At 45.9% G+C, this 17367-nt stretch overlaps 1 protein-coding gene and 1 non-coding gene across 3 annotated transcripts in view; both read left to right on the forward strand.

Moving 5' to 3' along the window:
- LOC129810664 (C3 and PZP-like alpha-2-macroglobulin domain-containing protein 8) overlaps positions 1-17367 on the forward strand; it is a 47554-nt gene that overhangs the window by 21847 nt on the left and 8340 nt on the right. For both annotated transcript variants that reach the window (XM_055861404.1, XM_055861403.1), the window contains exons 26-36: positions 2790-2966; positions 3811-3892; positions 9376-9532; positions 9736-9810; positions 11192-11357; positions 11509-11595; positions 11728-11864; positions 12127-12282; positions 12897-12959; positions 15627-15880; positions 15999-16086. In XM_055861404.1, the coding sequence (XP_055717379.1) occupies positions 2790-2966; positions 3811-3892; positions 9376-9532; positions 9736-9810; positions 11192-11357; positions 11509-11595; positions 11728-11864; positions 12127-12282; positions 12897-12959; positions 15627-15880; positions 15999-16086 (1442 nt within the window). The remainder of the gene's footprint in view (positions 1-2789; positions 2967-3810; positions 3893-9375; positions 9533-9735; positions 9811-11191; positions 11358-11508; positions 11596-11727; positions 11865-12126; positions 12283-12896; positions 12960-15626; positions 15881-15998; positions 16087-17367) is intronic.
- Positions 16653-16707, forward strand: LOC129811170 (U7 small nuclear RNA). Its single transcript, XR_008752847.1, has one exon. It is a non-coding gene; the product is annotated as a U7 small nuclear RNA (small nuclear RNA).

A 17367-nucleotide genomic window follows, 5' to 3' on the forward strand; every position in this document is an offset into this window, starting at 1 on the left:
GATTAATTGTGTGTCGTCTGCATAGCAATGATAGGAGAGACCATGTGAGGTTATGACAGAGCCAAGTGACTTGGTGTATAGCGAGAATAGGAGAGGGCCTAGAACAGAGCCCTGGGGGACACCAGTGGTGAGAGGACGTGGTGAGGAGACAGATACTCGCCACGCCACCTGGTAGGAGCGACCTGTCAGGTAGGACGCAATCCAAGCGTGGGCCGCGCCGGAGATGCCCAACTCGGAGAGGGTGGAGAGGAGGATCTGATGGTTCACAGTATCGAAGGCAGCCGATAGGTCTAGAAGGATGAGAACAGAGGAGAGAGAGTTAGCTTTAGCAGTGCGGAGCGCCTCCGTGATACAGAGAAGAGCAGTCTCAGTTGAATGACTAGTCTTGAAACCTGACTGATTTGGATCAAGAAGGTCATTCTGAGAGAGATAGCAGGAGAGCTGGCCAAGGACGGCACGTTCAAGAGTTTTGGAGAGAAAAGAAAGAAGGGATACTGGTCTGTAGTTGTTGACATCGGAGGGATCGAGTGTAGGTTTTTTCAGAAGGGGTGCAACTCTCGCTCTCTTGAAGACGGAAGGGACGTAGCCAGTGGTCAAGGATGAGTTGATGAGCGAGGTGAGGTAAGGGAGAAATGGTCTGGAGAAGAGAGGAGGGGATAGGGTCAAGCGGGCAGGTTGTTGGGCGGCCGGCCGTCACAAGACGCAAGATTTCATCTGGAGATAGAGGGGAGAAAGAGGTCAGAGCACAGGGTAGGGCAGTGTGAGCAGAACCAGCGGTGTCGTTTGACTTAGCAAACGAGGATCGGATGTCGTCGACCTTCTTTTCAAAATGGTTGACGAAGTCATCTGCAGAGAGGGAGGAGGGGGGGGGGGATTCAGCAGGGAGGAGAAGGTGGCAAAGAGCTTCCTAGGGTTAGAGGCAGATGCTTGGAATTTAGAGTGGTAGAAAGTGGCTTTAGCAGCAGAGACAGAAGAGGAAAATGTAGAGAGGAGGGAGTGAAAGGATGCCAGGTCCGCAGGGAGGCGAGTTTTCCTCCATTTCCGCTCGGTTGCCCGGAGCCCTGTTCTGTGAGCTCGCAATGAGTCGTCGAGCCACGGAGCGGGAGGGGAGGACCGAGCCGGCCTGGAGGATAGGGGACATAGAGAGTCAAAGGATGCAGAAAGGGAGGAGAGGAGGGTTGAGGAGGCAGAATCAGGAGATAGGTTGGAGAAGGTTTGAGCAGAGGGAAGAGATGATAGGATGGAAGAGGAGAGAGTAGCGGGGGAGAGAGAGCGAAGGTTGGGACGGCGCGATACCATCCGAGTAGGGGCAGTGTGGGAAGTGTTGGACGAGAGCGAGAGGGAAAAGGATACAAGGTAGTGGTCGGAGACTTGGAGGGGAGTTGCAATGAGGTTAGTGGAAGAACAGCATCTAGTAAAGATAAGGTCAAGCGTATTGCCTGCCTTGTGAGTAGGGGGGGAAGGTGAGAGGGTGAGGTCAAGAGAGGAGAGGAGTGGAAAGAAGGAGGCAGAGAGGAATGAGTCAAAGGTAGACGTGGGGAGGTTAAAGTCACCCAGGACTGTGAGAGGTGAGCCGTCCTCAGGAAAGGAGCTTATCAAGGCATCAAGCTCATTGATGAACTCTCCGAGGGAACCTGGAGGGCGATAAATGATAAGGATGTTAAGCTTGAAAGGGCTGGTAACTGTGACAGCATGGAATTCAAAGGAGGCGATAGACAGATAGGTAAGGGGAGAAAGAGAGAATGACCACTTGGGAGAGATGAGGATCCCGGTGCCACCACCCCGCTGACCAGAAGCTCTCGGGGTGTGCGAGAACACGTGGGCAGACGAAGAGAGAGCAGTAGGAGTAGCAGTGTTATCTGTGGTGATCCATGTTTCCATCAGTGCCAAGAAGTCGAGGGACTGGAGGGAAGCATAGGCTGAGATGAACTCTGCCTTGTTGGCCGCAGATCGGCAGTTCCAGAGGCTACCGGAGACCTGGAACTCCACGTGGGTCGTGCGCGCTGGGACCACCAGGTTAGGGTGGCCGCGGCCACGCGGTGTGAAGCGTTTGTATGGTCTGTGCAGAGAGGAGAGAACAGGGATAGACAGACACATAGTTGACAGGCTACAGAAGAGGCTACGCTAATGCAAAGGAGATTGGAATGACAAGTGGACTACACGTCTCGAATGTTCAGAAAGTTAAGCTTACGTTGCAAAAATCTTATTGACTAAAATGATTAAAATGATGCAGTACTGCTGAAGTAGGCTGGCTAGCAGTGGCTGCGTTGTTGGCTTTGTTTGAAAGTGAAGCTGGCTAGGTAACCTCGATAGCTGGCTAGGTAACCTCGGTAACTGGCCAGATAATTAGTCTAAAACTACACAATTGTCTTAGATACAAGGACAGCAAAGACAACTATGTAGCTAGCTAACACTAGCTAGCTAACACTACACAAATCGTTCCGTTGTAATGTAATAGTTTCTACAGTGCTGCTATTCGGTAGAAGTTGGCTAGCTAGCAGTGTTAGCAGTGTTAGCAGTGTTGACTAGCAGTATTGACTAGGTATGAGAACGGCAGCGCGGCGTACGATTCACTTTGACATACCTTGTCCGTGTGGTTAATTAAAGTTGGAATGAATCATTTCTCTCTGAATGACGTTTGATGGAACAGTTGTAACCTACCATTTGTAATACTGTTGACCCTGCAGCTGTGTTGAAGAAGAGATGTTATCTTAATGAAACTAACTTTATGTGAGGCAGTGTAGCAGTGTTGCTGAACAGTTTCTGTATTGTGTTTTGTGATGTGCCAGGAGACGTGATGGGCCCCACCCTCAACAACCTGGACAAGCTGCTGCGGCTGCCCTTCGGCTGTGGGGAGCAGAACATGATCCACTTCGCCCCCAATGTTTTTGTCCTCAAGTACCTGCAGAAGACCAGGCAGCTCAGCCCTGAGGTGGAGGCTGAGGCCACAGACTACTTGCTGCAAGGTAACCACCGGAGAGATCAAGTAGTTCAAGGGCTTTGAGACCTAGGGCCAAATCCTACCTTGAGAACCTTGAGATATTCCCGTTGGGTGATGTCAGTTACCCCTGTGAAGATCATCTTATAAAGTCAATGCATTTACTGTCCACTTAGTTCTAAAACAGTGTTTCTCTGATATTCACCAAGGGCCCAGATTCACAAAACCTTCTTAGGAAGAAATTTCTTCTTAACTGCCATTTTTTTCCTTAACTATAGACTTAAGAAGAAAGTTAAGAAAAGTTGCTATTCCTCAAAAGGTTATTGGAAATGTTATTGCGCTATTTCCTATGTTTCTTCTCCTTAAGCAAAAAGTTAAGAAGAAATTAGATTCTTGAAAATAAAGTTATTGGAAATGTTGTTCATTCCAAGATAGCCTTAACCCTTGTCTTAAACTCAGGGCAGTGAGGAAAAAGCTCAGGAAAGCAACTGTACATGTTTTATTCACTCAGACTTCCTCTGAATGTTTCAGTGTTGATTATTTTAAACCCAAGAACATGTTTTAGAACAGTAATCTCAGTAAGAAATACGCTAACATGATTGCTATTGCTAGAATGGTTGCTTAGCAACAAACATCTTAAGACAATTTGTAAGAAGATATTTGAGAAGGTCTTAAGAAAATCATTACATCTTAAGATATTGTTGAGGATTTGCACTTACAAACTATCTTATGAAGTTCTTCTTTTTTTTCTTAAGAATCTTACGTTTTTGCGTAAGTGTTTTGTGAATCTGGGCACTGGTTTGGATAGCAATATTAATGAAAAAGTGCTTTAGCATCAACCCGATAATTCCCTCTCCCATGTACTATCCCAGGGTACCAGAGACAGCTGACCTATAAGCGCCAGGATGGATCCTACAGTGCCTTTGGAGAGAGGGACTCCTCTGGAAGCATGTGGTAAGTCATCTACTCTTTCCTTAGGTTTACATCCCTCAGTAAGTCCTTTACTTTTCACTTTGGTTTACATCCCTCAGTAAGTCCTTTACTTTTCACTTAGGTTTACATCCCTCAGTAAGTCCTTTACTTTTCACTTTGGTTTACATCCCTCAGTAAGTCCTTTACTTTTCACTTTGGTTTACATCCCTCAGTAAGTCCTTTACTTTTCACTTTGGTTTACATCCCTCAGTAAGTCCTTTACTTTTCACTTAGGTTTACATCCCTCAGTAAGTCCTTTACTCTTTCCTTATGTTTACATTCCTCAGTAAGTCCTTTACTCTTTCCTTAGGTTTACATCCCTCAGTAAGTCCTTTACTTTTCACTTAGGTTTACATCCCTCAGTAAGTCCTTTACTTTTCATTTAGGTTTACATCCCTCAGTAAATCCTTTACTTTTCACTTTGGTTTACATCCCTCAGTAAGTCCTTTACTTTTCATTTAGGTTTACATTCCTCAGTAAGTCCTTTACTCTTTCCTTAGGTTTACATCCCTCAGTAAGTCCTTTACTCTTTCCTTAGGTTTACATCCCTCAGTAAGTCCTTTACTTTTCACTTAGGTTTACATCCCTCAGTAAGTCCTTTACTTTTCACTTAGGTTTACATCCCTCAGTAAGTCCTTTACTTTTCACTTAGGTTTACATCCCTCAGTAAGTCCTTTACTTTTCACTTAGGTTTACATCCCTCAGTAAGTCCATTACTCTTTCCTTAGGTTTACATCCCTCAGTAAGTCCTTTACTCTTTCCTTAGGTTTACATCCCTCAGTAAGTCCTTTACTTTTCACTTAGGTTTACATCCCTCAGTAAGTCCTTTACTCTTTCCTTAGGTTTACATCCCTTAGTAAGTCCTTTACTTTTCACTTAGGTTTACATCCCTCAGTAAGTCCTTTACTTTTCACTTAGGTTTACATCCCTCAGTAAGTCCTCTACTCTTTCCTTAGGTTTACATCCCTCAGTAAGTCCTTTACTTTTCACTTAGGTTTACATCCCTCAGTAAGTCCTCTACTCTTTCCTTAGGTTTACATCCCTCAGTAAGTCCTTTACTTTTCACTTAGGTTTACATCCCTCAGTAAGTCCTCTACTCTTTCCTTAGGTTTACATCCCTCAGTAAGTCCTCTACTCTTTCCTTAGGTTTACATCCCTCAGTAAGTCCTCTACTCTTTCCTTAGGTTTACATCCTGCACGTCAGTTCACTCCCGATGGTACATAGTTTAAAACTGCATACTGCTCCTCCACTTACTCTGACCTGAAATGGATTATTGGCAGAAACAATGGGAGCTCTTATCAGTAACATTGTATACGCATGTTCAACATTCATACCCTCATATTCCTGTGTTTAAATCGGTCTGAGTTATGCTCGCTGAGTGTTTATTTAATGTTTACACATCCCTGGAGGCAGGCAGGCGGCCACGACCATGTCATAATATTTGGAATAGTGAATACGGAGCGAATGAGAGGCTCCAATGTTCTGCTTGCATATTCGGGCCCCTTGCATACCTTCAGGGTGATTTATTAGTTGATGTGGGTATTATGATATTTAATAGAGCTCAGACTGTGAAACAGTAGGTTAAATAAACCCAGGAGAATCATACACAAACTTCTAATTGGTTCCCAAGGCAGCCGTGGGGCTCCAGTAAGCTATTTGCTGTTAAAGAGGGTTAATGCATATGGAACAGAATGGCCCCTGTTTGTTTTGGCCCAGGGGCGAAGTAGCACCTCTGTCTGTAGGCTACACTGACTACCCCCCCCCCCCCCCCCCCCCCCCCACCCACTCGCTCTCAACCTCCTCCTCAGTCCCCTACTACCACTGGAGACACAGGAGCTTGCTAGGCGCTCGGCCACTTAGCGAAAAAAGCATTTTGACTTTCGACATGCCCTAGAAACTGGAACTGGTGCATGTCTTGTCCAAAACAATTGAATCACTGCTCTGGTGTAATTGGTAATATCATTCAACTTTTCCATGAAAACCCTTGAAACCTCCATATGCGGGAAGAGGATATTAAGAAGATATGAAGTGTAACGGTCATAATAGTGTAAGCGTCGGTTTTGGAGCCACAGGCAACATGGCAGGACACAGATGTTGAACCTTATGTAAACCTGTAGCAACAAACTCTTTATTAATCCATCAGCTTGGTGTTTATATGTCAGAACAACCCACCTTTTGTTTGGCCTCCAGAGTTAGTCATTCGTACAGGTCATTTGTGGGCAGGTAAACAGCGTTCTTAATGCAGTGTTAATGTATTCCAGTTGTAAAATGGTATCTAAGCGGAAATTGCAGGGCCTAATGAAAAGATTGTACATAATGACACGGGCAGTAATGTCTCCATAGGCTAATGCTGGGTCTGGGTGATGCCAAGGCACTTAGCCCTACTCTACTCTACTTTTCTCAACTCTGCTCTACTCTACTCTGGTCTACTCTGCTCTGCTCTACACTGCTCTACTCTGCTCTACACTGCTCTACTCTACTCTGGTCTACTCTACTCTGCTCTACTCTACTCTGCTCTACAATGGTCTAGTCTACTCTGCTCTACACTGCTCTACTCTGCTCTACTCTACTCTACTCTACACTACTCTACTCTACTCTACACTGCTCTACTCTGGTCTACTCTGGTCTACTCTACTCTGGTCTACTCTGCTCTACTCTGGTCTACTCTACTCTGCTCTACTCTACTCTGCTCTACACTGCTCTAATCTACTTTGCTCTGCTCTGTTCTGGTCTCTGTGTCTGTCCCTGTGGGTTGAACAGTCCCTGTGGGTTGAACAGGACCTCGGGGCACAAAGCTGAGGATGAGGAGGGGCTGGTTCTCATCCCTTACCCTTGCTTGCCTCTCAGGCAGATGCAGATACCACTGGTGTGTGTGTTTAGGGGGGTGGTGTTGGGATATATCAACATATCTGCGGGATTGGAGGTGGGGGTGTTGTGGTGGGGCCTGGAGCGGACGTGGCAGCCCCTCTTCCGGCATCGCTTGCATACCTGTCTCCGTCTGGATCCAATGAGAGCCACATGCTGCTGTAATCTGCAGAACCCCCACCATCACCACCCTCCACCCCCTCAAACCCCGTAGCCTACTTAATACCCTGGCCTGGGGTAAATATGCAGCCCGATGGAGGGCTCCACAGCTCCACACTGTGGGTCTGTTATTGGTAGTCACTCTAGATATCCGCGTTGCCTCCCACAATTTTCAAATGTTCCTAGGGTCTGGTTTTCAAGACTATGTTAGTGGTGCCTGATTAGATACACACGGGACGTGTTGAGGCTGGCAAGGCATTTCCCTGTGAATGAGATTGACCTGGCAGTGGGGCTAGAGTGGATTGGATAGCAGAGATGGAGAGAACTGATCTACAGTCTTGTTAAACTATCTATTTCCAATCCAATGCCAAACATTGGGTGATTATAGCAGGAATTTGGTGTTTTTATCAAGCCAGATCTTAGATAACTGGGTGCTGAATTGATAGATGTTTACATGTTGAAATGGAGAATGGTTGTTATTGTTCTGTGCTTGGATGTGGTAAGCCTTTCTCTCCCCCCTCACACACCCTGCCATGGAAGCCCTGGTGTGTGTGTATCCATGTGGTTTAACCACAAACAGAGCACTCTGTCCTTCATTCAAACTGAAACGGCCTGCAGTAACGACTGTGTGAGAACCAGGATAATCTGCTGCCTTTCAAGACTTTAAGGAACTTGAACTATAATTTTGACTTTGAAAAACTATCATTTTGACTATCTTTACTTTGAAGATAAAAAAAATCTTCTGTTTTGGACTTGACCTCAGTCTATTTGGACTTCATATGCCCCACGTTTTACAACTGCTACTCAAACGATAAATATGTTTAGAAAACCTGCATCAAAATAACCAGTAGCCAGGGAATTGATCATGTTGTGGAGTTGTTAACATGGGCCGTATTTGTCAGTAAGTCTCGGTCGTTCCTGTAGGCAGTTATAAAAACCTTGGTTTCCACTTGCATTGACGTTGCAGGATCCAGCTCCAGTGTGCTGTTCTGAATGACCTCTGCGTGCAAAACATGTCAACAACCTCCCCAAGCCCGGAGGGAGGGACTTCAGCGGGCCAGAGTGGAGGAAGCAGCCCTGTCTCTGTCGTTTCCTCACACACTAAATCATCTATACGCTACCCAGCACCTCTCCCTGGGGCCTGGCAGTTAAAGCCGGTGACACAATATTACTTAACATTATAAAAATTCCTGCCGGCTTAAGACTCCATCCCTGCTGGCTCTCTGGGGAGACATAACTTCCAGGGCCCAGCAAGGGAAGATTTAGTACCGTGGTTTATGGGAGAGTGTTTTTTCTTACTCTCTTGGTTTGTTCCTTCAGTTACAGCCCAAATGTATGTTTGGGGGGAAAACACACATGGTTTATTTATTTATTTCACCTTTTTATGGTAAGCAGCTTGCCTCATCACTTGGTTGCTCTGGGGAGGATGCTGTAATGGAATGCCAGTCTGTAATTGAAGAGCATTGGCCGTTGTGTGCAGGGGTTACTGAAGGGCAGTTGTTTATGTATGAATGTGTGTTTATTAGCCTAGCCAGGTCTCTCAGTCATCACCATTGGCCTCTCTGTGGGTCTTGAGTTCTTCTCTGTGGTTCCCGCTGTGATTCCAGTTCAGAAACTACAGGTCACACACTGTTGCTGGAGATTAGGAATGCCAACCCTGGCGATGGCTGTTTGTATAAGTTCAGAATGCTTACGGGATATTCCGGCATGCAGAAACATACTTGATTTTGTATTGTGAAATTCCTTGTTCTTGAGACGGAACAGCTGCTGTATCCTGTGGTGGCAATATGCGCTTTTCCCACTCCTCCTCCATCTTCCCCTCTTTCATCTTCATCTGCTCTCCCTCCAACCCCCTCTCTGTCAGTTAGTCTGTTTTTGCCTGACAGGATTTTGATGTAGTTTGATCTTCTCAGCGTGACGTGCTGTGTAGTTTGGCATGTATCAGCTGCCATCTCACTCATCCCTGTTACTCTTGAGAGATTTAAAAGGTGTGACTGGTTAGGGAATATTTCACCCCATTCAAATGGTTTATGTGAACTCCGATGTGAAGTTTGCTAAGTATTTTTGAAAGATATGTCAGCACATGCTTGAAAGAGACCCAATCCCTCTCTGTGTGTGTCTCTCTCTCTCTCTCTCTCTCTCTCTCTCTCTCTCTCTCTCTCTCTCTCTCTCTCTCTCTCTCTCTCTCTCTCTCTCTCTCTCTCTCTCTCTCTCTGTCAATTCAATTCAATTCAAGGGGCTTTATTGGCATGGGAAACATGTGTTAACATTGCCAAAGCAAGTGAGGTAGATAATATAAAAAAGTGAAATAAACAATAAAAATTAACAGTAAACATTACACATACAGAAGTTTCAAAACAATCTCTCTCTCTCTCTCTCTCGCTCTCTCTCTCTCGCTGTCTCTGTCTCTGTCTCTTCCCTCTTCCTCTCTCCTCTCCAGGCTGACAGCGTTTGTGTTGAAATCCTTTGCTCAGTCTCGTGGGTTCATCTTCATTGACCCAGAGGAGCTGCAAGCTGCCAAGGCCTGGCTCATCAACCACCAGAGAGAGGAAGGCTCCTTCCCCGCCATGGGACGCATCCTCAACAAAGACTTGCAGGTGTGTGTGTGTGTGTGTGTGTGTGTGTGTGTGTGTGTGTGTGTGTGTGTGTGTGTGTGTGTGTGTGTGTGTGTGTGTGTGTGTGTGTGTGTGTGTGTGTGTGTGTGTGTGTGTGTGTGTGTGTGTGTGTGTGTGCGTGCCTTCCTGCGTGCGTGTGCATGTTTTCATAAGCACCATTAACCAGTGTTATTCTCCATCTAAAGGGAGGAATCCATGGAAAGATCTCGTTGACGGCATACGTGGTTGCAGCCCTCCTGGAGACAGGAATAACTTCAGAGGTAAGAGGATCAGTGGGGGGACCATGACCTCTCCCATTAAACACCCTCACCTCCCAAACAGTATTATTTAGCACAGTATTCCTCAAGGGGCGAATCTTAACCTAACATTCATATGTTAGTGTAAATTGGACTTTTAATGAAACTTTCAGGCTCAGACCTAATACCAGACTTTTGTAAATACAGCTCTCTCACCCAGATATAGGGTGTGTGTGTGTGTGTGTGTGTGTGTGTGACTGTGTGTGACTGTGTGTGACTGTGTGTGCCGGTACATTCCCATCAGTTGGAAATGTGGATGTCCTGGCACAGAGCCCATTCATTTTTGTTATGCTCTAGTGGCTGTAATTTAATATCTAATCCCTGGCTGACTGCATCAAGAGATTTATGAGGAGGACATGCAGAGACAAGGATGCCTGTGAAAGGTAGTACACCCCGGCCACATTCCTGTCACCTCGCCATGCTCTTACCCTGGTGCTGAACCCTTGACGACGTGCTTACCGACCTGTTGAACTCTCTCCAGTGTGCATTGAGGCAACTCATAGGACACACTGGCAGTTGAACATTTGATCACCGTCATGGTCGCTGTAGTAAAAAGAGATCTTTGGCTATTGAAAGGTAGTAGTGTCCTTATTTTAGGGCCAAGTGTGGAATGCTCTTTATCTGCCAAAGTCATTGTTGCAGAAGAATGTTGCTGTTTATGTGTACAGTGACCGAGTCCATGTAATGTTTATGCTTTGTCCTACATTGAGTGTGTTGCCAATACCAATGTTAAAATCCAGATTGTTATTGTGTCAGCTCTCTGTTCCTTCAGGCACAGCTCTTTGCAAAGTATTCACAAGGTAGTTCTTCCCTCTAGTTCCCCTTCCATCCATTTCCCTCCTCCTTCTCCAAACCCCCCTCCTCTTCCAGTCTTCCTATCCTTCCCTATCTATCCTGAAGGGCTCTCCGGAGAATCAGGCCTCTAAAACTGATACCAACTGAAAAGGGATACTTGACATCAAAGCAAAACTCCTTCTTCCTTCCAAATTCAGTTAATTAAAAGGTAACTGGGCAGATTAAAGTGAGTGACTGTTGAGGTCTCTCATTTGAGCACATCTGGAAAAGCTCCTGCCTTTAATGGCAAAGTCGATGTTTATTTGCCTTTTGATAAGCAGCACATCTGAGTTGGGGAGTATGAGTTGGAACAGGACTGATCTTGAACACTCAGCAAAGATCAAATATGCCGGACTTAAGTGAAAGATGAATACGGAGGGATGGAGGGAGTTGTGGAGAGAGGTGTATCCATCACTCATACGAAGGTTTGGTCTCTGTGCACACATATGTGTGACGTGTTAGTGCACCTATGTTTATGTCTATTTAAATTAATATGTGTACTCTTCCCCAGGAGGAGAAGACTGCTGTGGCCAGGGCAAAGGCTTTCCTGGAGAGTAACACATACACAGCTGATGACCCGTACACCACAGCCCTGTCTGCCTACGCCCTGGCCCTGTTACGAAGCCCCTACGCCACCCTCGCCCTTCGACGCCTCAACCACATGGCCATCACACAAGGTACTCAGCTGTTAGGAAGTTTAGTTGCCTACCAATTCATATGAAACACTAAGCTGACACGTCTAACCCACTGTTCTTCCTCATACTGTTTCTTACACTTTCGTCTCTCTCCATTTCCTTCTTTCTCTTACTTCTCTACTCTTTCAATCAGACGGCTTTACCCACTGGAGTCTGACTGGCAGCACGGTGACAGATGAGGCCACCTTCATGGGCTTTAGTGACGGTCTTTCTCAGTCAGGTAGACGCACACTGTCAGGCCACAGCCTGACTGTCCTCTATGATGGATGATTCTGATGTTCTCAGATCGGGACTTTTAGTGTTAGTGTGGCTGTCTGTTGTTTGTACGCTAATAGTCTCCTCCGTGTCCTAGTGGTGTCAGCGGAGGTGGAGATGACAGCATACGGTCTGCTGACCTACGCCCTGCTGGGTGACGTGGCCTCCGCCCTGCCTGTGGTCAAGTGGCTCTCCCAGCAGAGGAACGCCCTCGGGGGCTTCTCCTCCACACAGGTACACCTCACAAACCCTGGAGAACCAGAGCCTCTCAGTCTCTTAGTCTAAAGTATTCTCCCAGATGCATCTCTCCCATATGTATTGTCTTTTTTTAAGCGGCCAAATGTGGTTTTATTTGACCAGGTTTTACCAGGTTAGCCTGATAATCTCGTTTAGAAGAGAGAACTGTCCTACCAAGGTCTATTTGAAACAACTGGTAATTGGTCATCTGGTGTCCAAAGCCTCCTTCTAATAACTGTCTGTCCATCCACTCTCCTAGGACACGTGTGTAGCTCTTCAGGCGTTGTCTGAGTACGCCATCCTGTCGTACGTGGGAGGAGTTAACCTGACCATCTCTCTGGCCTCTACCAACCTGGACTTCCAGGAGAGCTTTGAACTGCACCGCGACAACCAAAAGATGCTGCAGAGCGCCTCGGTAAGGAGTAGTGTCACGTTGCCACTAGACTCTAATGTAAGGTCAGTTATGGTTTTTCCTTTAATAGTTAAGGTTAGGATTGGAGGAAGGTAATCTGATCCTAGATCTGTTTCTAAGGGCATCTTCTTTCTGAGGTAAACGCTCTTTCTCAGATAGTGAAGAGACTCCTACTGGACCAAGATACACACTACACACAGAAACTCAAGTTACACAATTGTCTGTTTTCAATGATGAAAGGGACCTTAAATAACATCCACAAAGTCAATTCACTTGACGATGACAATGAGACTCTATCTAAGAGCAATGGAATATGTTTCCCAGTGAATGAACCAGTGAGTGTTTTCAGGCTGTTCGTCTACATTTTCTTCTCATTCCCAAGCACCTGCCAATCAGTCACAGTGAGGGAGTAGCTCAGGTGAAGGCTTGAACTTTTGTTCCCTCTGCCGGGCATGTAATTCTCTGCTGTAATTAGCTCTGTCAGTTTAATTGGGGGCAATTTAGCTGTGCTGGTTAGTGGCCAGGCTATTTGACTGCTACTGCTTGGGTCTACAGCATTAATTCACTTGATAAGTGTCTCTCTCACCCCCATTTTTTTCTCCTCTCGCTCTGTCTAGATCCCCAGTATTCCCACAGGGCTCTTTGTCAGTGCTAAAGGCGAGGGCTGCTGTCTAATGCAGGTATGTTGCTACTGATCTCCTCTTCTATCATTCTATCCTTCAGTCACACTGAGAATCCACCAGAGGGGAAAAGCCAGTCCATTCCCATGACTCATTGCTCTAATGCCCAAATTCCTGACTGTAAATTGGAATGATCTGGTAAAACTTAGGCAATTGTTCAGCGGGGACTGTTCGTTCCTCAATAACACTGACCCCCTGGATAGGATGCTGTTTTCGCTGTACCTTGTCACTAAAAACAAAAGGCTCTTTGAGGCCAGGGTGCATAAACAACTTCTCGGGGGGCCAGTTCCTCCTCTCTTCTTCTCTCCTCTCCTCTGCTGGATGTTTAGAAGAGTGTGTCAACCTTATCCCTCTTCACATGACAGGTGATCATTACGCTGGTCTCAAATGGGCTCTGTGATCCTTCAGATAACACTTAACAGTTTTTGGATCCTTTGAAAAAGGACATAAAGCTTATGTGTATTACTACTATTACTACTGTTGTAATGCTGCATTTATTGGGTATGATGCTACAAGCTTGGCACACCTGTGTTTGGGTAGTTTCTCCCATTCTTCTCTGCAGATCCTCTAAAGCTCGGTCAGGACAGATGGGGAGCGTCGCTGCACAGCTATTTTCAGGTCTCCAGAGATGTTAGATCGGGTTCAAGTCCAGGCTATGGCTGGGCAGCTAAAGGACATTCAGAGACTTGCCCCGAAGCCACTCCTGCATTGTCTTGGCTGTGTGCTTTGGGTCGTTGTCCTGTTGAAAGGTGAACCTTCACCCTAGTCTGAGATCCTGAAGACTGGAGCAGGTTTTCATCAAGGATCTCTCTGTGTTTGCTCCATTCATTTTTCCCTAGATCCTGACTAGTCTCCCATTCCCTGCCACTGAAAAACATCCCCACAGCATGATGCTGCCTCCACCATGCTTCACCATAGGGATGGTGGCAGGTTTCCTCCAGACGTGACACTTGGCGTTCAGGCCAATGAGTTCAATCTTGGTTTCATCAGACTAGAGTATCTTGTTTCTCATGGTCTGAGAGTCTTTAGGTGCTTTTTGGCATACTCCAAGCGGGCTGTCATGTGCCTTTTACTGAGGAGTGGCTTCCGTCTGCCACTCTACCATAAAAACCTGATTGGTGGAGTGCTGCAGAGATGGTTGTCCTTCTGGAAGGTTCTCCCTTCTGCAAAGAGGAACTCTGGAGCTCTGTTAGAGTGACCATCGAGATCTTGGTCACCTCCCTGACCAAGGCCCTTCTCGCGTGAATGCTCAGTTTGGCCGGGCAGCCAGCTCTAGGAAGAGTCTTGGTGGTTCCAAACTTGTTCCATTTCAGAATGATGGAGGCCATTGTGTTCTTGTGGACCTTCAATGCTGCAGACATTTTTTGGTACCCTTCCCCAGATCTGTTCCTCGACACAATCCTGTTTCGGAGCTCTACAGACAATTCAGTCAACCTCATGGCTTAGTGTTTGCTCTGACATGCACTGTCAACTGTGGGACTTTATATAGACAAGTATGTGCCATTCCAAGTCATAACCTATCAATTGAATTTACCACAGGTGGACTCCAATCAAGTTGTAGAAACATCTCAAGGATGATCAATGGAAACAGGATGCACCTGAGCTCAATTTCCAGTTTTATAGCAAAGGGTCTGAATACTTATGTAAATTAGGTATTTCTGTTGTTTAAAAAAATATAAATTAGCTAAAATTGTTTTCGCTTTGTCATTATGGGGTATTGTGTCCAGACTGAAAAAAAATGTTTTTCATCCATTTTAGAATAAGGCTGTAACGTAACAAAATGTGGAAAAGGGAAGGGGTCTGAATACTTTCCAAAGGCACTGTATACACTGAGTGTACAAAACATTAGTAACACCTTCCTAATATTATGTTGCACCCCTTTTGCCTTCAGAACAGGCTCAATTTGGACTACAAGTTGTCGAAAGCATTCCACAGGGATGCTGACCCATGTTGACTCCAATGCTTCCAACAGTTGTGTTAAATTAACTGGATGTCCTTTGGGTGGTGGACCATTCTTGATACACACGGGAAACTGTTGAGGGTGAACAACCCAGAAGCATTGCAGTTCTTGATACACTCAAACCTGTGTGCCTGGCACCTACTACCATACCCTGTTCAAAGGCACTTAAATCTTTTGTCTTGCCCATTCACCCTCTGAATACACAATCCATGTCTCAATTGTCTCAAGGCTTAAAAATCCTCAACTTCATCTACACTGATTGAAGTGCATTTAACAGGTGACATCAATAAGGGATCATAATGTTCACCTGGATTCAACTCATCAGTGTATGTCAATGAAATAGCAGGTGTTCTTAATGTTTTGTACACTCAGTGTATATAGGGGCCATGGCTGAAGAAGGCCACTATTGCTGCCTATCTCTGCCCCCCTCCACTCCTCCATACATCCCTCCATCTATTCACACACCTCATTTCCTGCTTTCACACCTCTATCCCTCCCTCAGCACATCCCTCTCTCCAGATTAGCATGATGAGAGGGAGCCTGTGTGTGTGTGTGTGTGTGTGTGTGTGTGTGTGTGTGTGTGTGTGCGTGCGTGCGTGCGTGCGTGCGTGCGTGCGTGCGTGCGTGCGTTAGCTTCCATATTCAATGGGTTTTCTCTGCACTACCTACTACACCCACAATCTGGAATACATTCTGTCTCTTCTCAGATTGATGTATCCTACAACGTGCCTGACCCCTTGGCCAAGCCAGCCTTCCAGCTCAAGATAGACCTGAAAGAACCCAGGCAGGAGCGGCACCCGCCAGCACCACCCTCCCCCCACCACCCTAGTCCTCGCTCCCGTTCCCGTGCCGACAACCGCTCGGAGCTGAGCCGCAAACGCCGGGCAGCCACCGATGATGAAGACCCCGCAGCTCACCAAGACAACCTGGACTACCGCATCACCCTGGAAGCCTGCGCCAGGTAGGACAGAGACAGTCGGCTCAGTGCAGCAGCCTTTAGCCTAGCTAGCATTTAGGCTGGTAGTTGGCCTATTTCTGCTAGCATTTAGCTTAGCATCTAACTCTGTTTCTCTCTACAGGTGGCTCCACTCAGGTTCTTCCAACATGGCTGTCTTGGAGTTCACTCTGCTCTCAGGTTTCCGTTCCGATGTGGAAAGCTTGGAGAGGGTAGGACATAAACATACACACACACATTACAATGACAGACAGACAGACAGACAGACAGACAGACAGACAGACAGACAGACAGACAGACAGACAGACAGACAGACACGACTTAAATCTGAAGACCATTTCAGATGAGGCGGTGTGGCGTCGTATTGATCAGGTGAATTAGGCAAGGATTTCCTTTCTTTTTCGGATTCCTCACTTGAAACATAGTTTTTGTGTTTAATAAGCTAAATTAAACCTTTACTCCAGAGTGATCAGTTATTGCAACTTGTAGTCTATGATATTTCAGATTTAGATATGATTATTTACCACAAAGTAGTTTGGATGTAGTGAAGTAGTTTTTCAAAGTAACTTCTTTTTTTTCTTAAGTGTAGCTTTAGTGTAGCCTAACTTCTTACACACACACACACACACACACACACACACACACACACACACACACACACACACACACACACACACACACACACACACACACACACACACACACACACACACACACACACACACACACACTGTATATTCCCTGCCCAAACGCCAGTCCTATCTGCCTACAGGTTATGGAACATTTGCTCTTTTACTATTTCTCCAGTAGGTTTCCTCGAGGAGAAAGCCCTCCACTTCTATGTCAAAGATAATAAAACCAAAACCCTTTAGTAAATACTACTGTATACTACAGTCCGCACAAACATTACAGTAATTACTATACTATATACTACTATTTTGTTACAGTATTTATACTATAATAAACTGTAGATAATATAGTATACTGCAATAAATACTACTATATACTACAGTAAAATCTCCAAAAACACTAAAGTGAATACTATAGTATTCCTACCATAGTATACACTATAGTATTTTTTCATGTGAGTGTGCTGGAACTCTTGACAGACATAGCCAAAACTAGGTCGACTGGATCTACGTGTGTGTTTATGAAGCAGTGGGGTAATCACTATTGAGAGAGTATTTTTACTGCAGTGTTTAAGGACTGTAGTGTTGTCTGGATGAGGGCCAACTCTGGCCCAGTGTTCATTACTGTGTCTCTGGGGCTCCACAGGGAGCCAGGGCAGGGGGCACCTACCCTCTCTTGGCCTAAAACCCAGCCGCCAGGGCAGGGGGTTGCCACTGTTTATCCCAACTACCCCCCTCTGAGAGCTAGGGGAGAGGGACCCAGGGACCCATAGCAGCCATCTTAGGGAGGGGTTATGGGCCACAGACTCCAGCTATACACCTTTATAAAGACCTACCTACCTGGGAGGAGATAACACCCACACA

Source organism: Salvelinus fontinalis, chromosome 14, assembly GCF_029448725.1.
Source record: "Salvelinus fontinalis isolate EN_2023a chromosome 14, ASM2944872v1, whole genome shotgun sequence".
Taxonomy (NCBI): domain Eukaryota; kingdom Metazoa; phylum Chordata; class Actinopteri; order Salmoniformes; family Salmonidae; genus Salvelinus; species Salvelinus fontinalis.